The 4,334-nt window shown below is 44.6% G+C and overlaps 1 protein-coding gene across 1 annotated transcript; it reads left to right on the forward strand.

Moving 5' to 3' along the window:
* Window positions 1-793: 793 nt before the first annotated feature.
* On the forward strand, window positions 794-2,033 carry TMEM229B (transmembrane protein 229B). The gene has a single exon (XM_010177067.2). It carries the CDS (start codon window positions 830-832, stop codon window positions 1,331-1,333), a length of 504 nt encoding a protein of 167 aa, XP_010175369.1. The 5' UTR covers window positions 794-829; the 3' UTR covers window positions 1,334-2,033.
* The last annotated feature ends 2,301 nt before the right edge of the window (window positions 2,034-4,334 follow it).

Genomic DNA, 4,334 nt, shown 5'->3' on the forward strand with positions numbered 1-4,334 from the left:
CCTATTTATCATGACTAACCACCTCTCTGTGCTCAGCTGTTCCTTTTTATTCTCCTCCTTTGTGTTTTGCTGTCCTGAAGACAAATCTGAATGGATTTCAGTGGCTGTCTTATGCTTTTTGACCTGGTATCAGGCAGACTGACACCATAAGAAAATTATTTTCCAAATCCTAGCCATACAATGCATGAATTCTTCAACAGAAGAAATAACAGTTCAGCTAAATAATGGGTGCAAAGTGTGGTTTCTGAAAGTGTAAAACTTTTGAAACTTTCTCCTCCAGTTCCCTTTCTGTAGCTTCCATCAAAGTTCAGTTTTTCACTGCAGTCAACGTTTTGGGTATGGAGACTGTAGGGGACAGGTGGAAAAGTCTGTGGTTGAAAAGTGGGGGACAGTGCTGTTTCTTAAAAAGAGCAAAAAGGTCATGTTCGCTCCTTGTGAGATACCTGGCTGTGTATTTCTGCTGACTTGCAACCATTAAGTTCTCTGGCAGCCTCACCACTGGCAAAGCCCTTGAACCTGTCAGCTCCCTCCTTATCACCAGTGCAATACCAGCTGTGTCCCGCTTCTCAGGCAGAGCTGTATATGTTGTCCAGGCCCATGCTGAGACTCGGAGCCCAGTAAGGTACACCTTTCCCCAGGACTTAAAATTTGCTGTAGTAAAAATGACATGATATAAAGTTCACTTCTTTCTCAGATTTGTCCTTTGTGGATGTTATGAGTTTGTGTGTGTTGCCATCTGGGGGATAAGGACTTGTGACATCCTCTTTGACTCCTCTGTTTCTCTCCTCTCTCTTCATTTCAGAGTGCCTGCTGGGGTGCGTGCAGAAGAATGGCTGCGGCAGAACCTCTGACTGCTTTCTCCCGATGGTACCTCTACGCCATTCACGGCTATTTCTGTGAGGTGATGTTCACAGCTGCCTGGGAGTTTGTTGTCAACTTTAACTGGAAGTTTCCAGGTGTTACCAGTGTGTGGGCGCTCTTCATCTATGGCACCTCCATCCTCATTGTGGAGAAGATGTACCTATATCTCAAAGACAAGTGTAACATTTTAGTGCGCTGCTTCATTTACACACTTTGGACATACCTCTGGGAGTTCACCACTGGCCTCATCCTACGCCAGTTCAATGCCTGCCCGTGGGACTATTCCCAGTTCGATTTTGACTTCATGGGCCTGATCACCCTGGAGTATGCTATCCCATGGTTTTGTGCTTCTTTCATTATGGAGCAGCTGGTGATCAGAAACACCCTGCGCTTACGATTTGATGAGACTGCCGAGCCGGGGGCCCCCACTGTCCCTGTTGCCTTGGCCAATGGCCATGTGAAGACTGATTGAGCAGTGACTCAGAACCACACTTAGCAATCTGAGAGAGCCCAGACCTCTGCCACAGACTGTCAGCTCTGGCTCTGAGGTACTGCTGCTTGCTGTATGATAAGATTTATAAACCCCATTTTTCTAATGGGGCTGTGCATGGGATATACCAGAAAAAAACAAAAACAAAAAAAGGAACCAATAGATTTTCTATGGATTTTACTCTTTGGGCTCCAAGGACCAATATCAGTTACTTGTTAGTTAGGAAATTTCTGATTTTAACTTATTACAGATGAAAGCAGTCCTCTTGCTTACAATTTTATGTGGAGAAAGAAGAAAAAGAAATGCTACAGTGGAAATGCGTACAAAAAGAAAAAACCTAATTAGCGGATGGGCATGGACAGACACTCCAGCTAAGTTAGTGATTGGCTTACTCCATTAGGCAATATTCAGGTGCTTGCTTGCAACCAATACCTCCTGTGGGACCCGAGATGCTGCAGGAACAAGGAAAATCCATCTGCTGTTGAGAAGAACCTAAGACTGGAAGTCTGCTGGGGAGGTAGATGGTGTTTCCCTTATGAGGTCCCATTGGCCTCTCCCCAGGTTCTTTGTTGCACCACAAAATAATCTGGTGCTGGACATCTTGCTGAATTTATACAGATCTTGTACTTTTTGAAATCTCAGTCCTGATATTAACTAGAATTTTTTTTCTTTTTTTTTCTTTTTTTTTAATAAAGGCCTTTTTTGCCGAGTGAGTTTTACCATAATCTGTGCAATCTGGATCTTGGCAAAAGGCACAGGAAATAGCATAAGTCTTCCCATCTCCTCTGTCCCCCCAAAGCAGACCTTGCCTGAGGGTCTACTGCAGATTCCAGCTCCCATCTCAGCTGTGCAAACCTTGTAGAAACTCTACAGGCCACAAGAGTTTTCTGCCTTCCTTCCCAGGGATTCCTCTGTTTCTGGTGATGTTGGTGACCTAGTCTGGCTGCAACTCATTGTATTTGAAGGTCAAAACCTTCATGTTGCTAATGTGCTATCCAGGATTTGGTCCTCTGGAACTGACTTTCACCTTCCTTCAGTACTGGCAGGTCTTGGCTCAGTTGTGCCCTTCTCCTCAGTGTTTCAAGACAATTTGCTTTTTCTTCACAAATTCTGCTTTAAATTGCCACAGTCATATTATTGTGACAGTAATTGTAGGCAGCAAGAGGTACACCATGCTGCTTGATGCATTTTACTAAAAAAAGGCAAAAAGTCCCTCTCTGAAGAGCACTTCTTCATGCTCTGCCTGAGTGAGGCTTCGAGTTAGGGTGCAGGAGCAGCAGTAGAGGTGGAGCAGGAGGGAGTGCTGTGGCTCCATTGTAGAGCTACCTCCACCCGGGAGAGTTTGAAATTTAGCCTGTTGAGGATATTGAAGGAGTATATGGAAAGTTGTAGTGCAGGGAAAGTGCTTTATAGTGGCAGCCATGGGTTCATAATTTGTTCTGGAAAGTCTTGGCTTCTGAAGTTAGTAACAAACATGAAGCTTCCAGCTGTCAGATGTATCTAACAGCTATCCTGTTTCTGGGGGGAGGTTTGCTGGAGTTGCCTTGCAGGGCCAGATTAATTTCAGGTGTTCTTCCACCATAGTCAAAAGCGCTGCACCAGGGCTCAATTTGGCTTGAAACGCAAACCTGTTGGTGTGGTTGTGGGATTCCACTCCTGTACTGGAAATGGCCAGGCTATTTCTGTGTGGGTCCCCTGCCTCTGGTAGAGAGTGCTTAGCTGTGAACCTGCTTCTTGCCCCATGGCATCCATTCCTGAGGAGAAAAGCAGTCCTGGCCCTGTGAGTCCAGGGGAGTCCTCTCCCTGGGGAGAATTGCTTGTTGGTTCTGCTACTATGAAGGCAGTGTTAAAACTTTTTGTATCATACAGAGTGCAATTACTTTATCTCTCCCCCTCTTCTCACCTGGCATCCATTGCTGACAATGGGCATACAAAAACACTGGTGGTAAGGAGTTAATCACATCTGCCCTGGGTATGCAATGTCTGCTGAAGCACCCAGAATACGTAGGTGGGTATTTACAGTTGCTTTTTTGTAGTTCATTAAATTAAAAGAGAGCAAACACTAAACAGATTTTTTTTTATTTTTTTTTCCATGCTGTGATGCCAATGTTACGAAATCAGAGGAACAGCATGGAATTATCAGCCTTGGTGGTCTTGGGTGTGTAGACACCAGCAAAATAGTCACCTGACACTGTATATGGGGGAAGAAAAGAGATGAGATTTGTATGTAGGATAATGTAGATGAGATTTGTATGTAGGATAATGTAGATGAGCTCTACAGGAGCAGAAAAAGAATTGCAAGGTGCAGGTGAGGTTTAGGATCTCCCCATTTTGGTCCTGGTTCTGTCAGGGTCACAAAATGCAGTGCCTAAAGCTGTTGTCCTCACACAACATAGCTTAAGTGTGGTGTCGTGCTGCCTCCTATACCACCCCTACATTATCTGAAACCCTCAGCTTCCTAGAAACATCCTTAGGATCCCTGCTTTCTCCTTAGCTATTACAAAACTTTGCAAAGGCTGAAAGGAGTTAGCAACACGGTTTGGTGACTCCCAGCTGCAGCTGGGACTGGGGGAGGAGGAGGAGTTGGCTGCCCACAGAACTAACCTGGTGCACAGTAACCATCGTGTGTCTTGACTTGAGAAGGTCCCCACTAAATAACACTGTTTTTGCTCAGTGATGTAATATTTAGATGCTCAAACTACAGAGAGGTTTCCTAGCAGCATCTAGTATTTTATTCCATTATCCTTATTGCCTGAGCCATTGTAACAGCTGTCGTAGTCTCTTTCCACTGATGTCTGACATGTACCACCCTGCTATTGCATCCTCATAGAGTGGTAATTTACACCCAGAAGTGCACTTTATTTGCAGCTTGCACACCAGAAACAGAAAGGGACCCAGCAAATTCTTAAATAAAATAGTTATACATAATACCATGTACCTAATGCAGCAGGATTAGCCAGACTTCTCCTTTCTGAGCAACATG

The sequence above is a fragment of the Antrostomus carolinensis genome, unplaced genomic scaffold (genome assembly GCF_000700745.2).
Source record: "Antrostomus carolinensis isolate BGI_N321 unplaced genomic scaffold, ASM70074v2 scaffold40701, whole genome shotgun sequence".
In the NCBI taxonomy this organism is placed as follows: domain Eukaryota; kingdom Metazoa; phylum Chordata; class Aves; order Caprimulgiformes; family Caprimulgidae; genus Antrostomus; species Antrostomus carolinensis.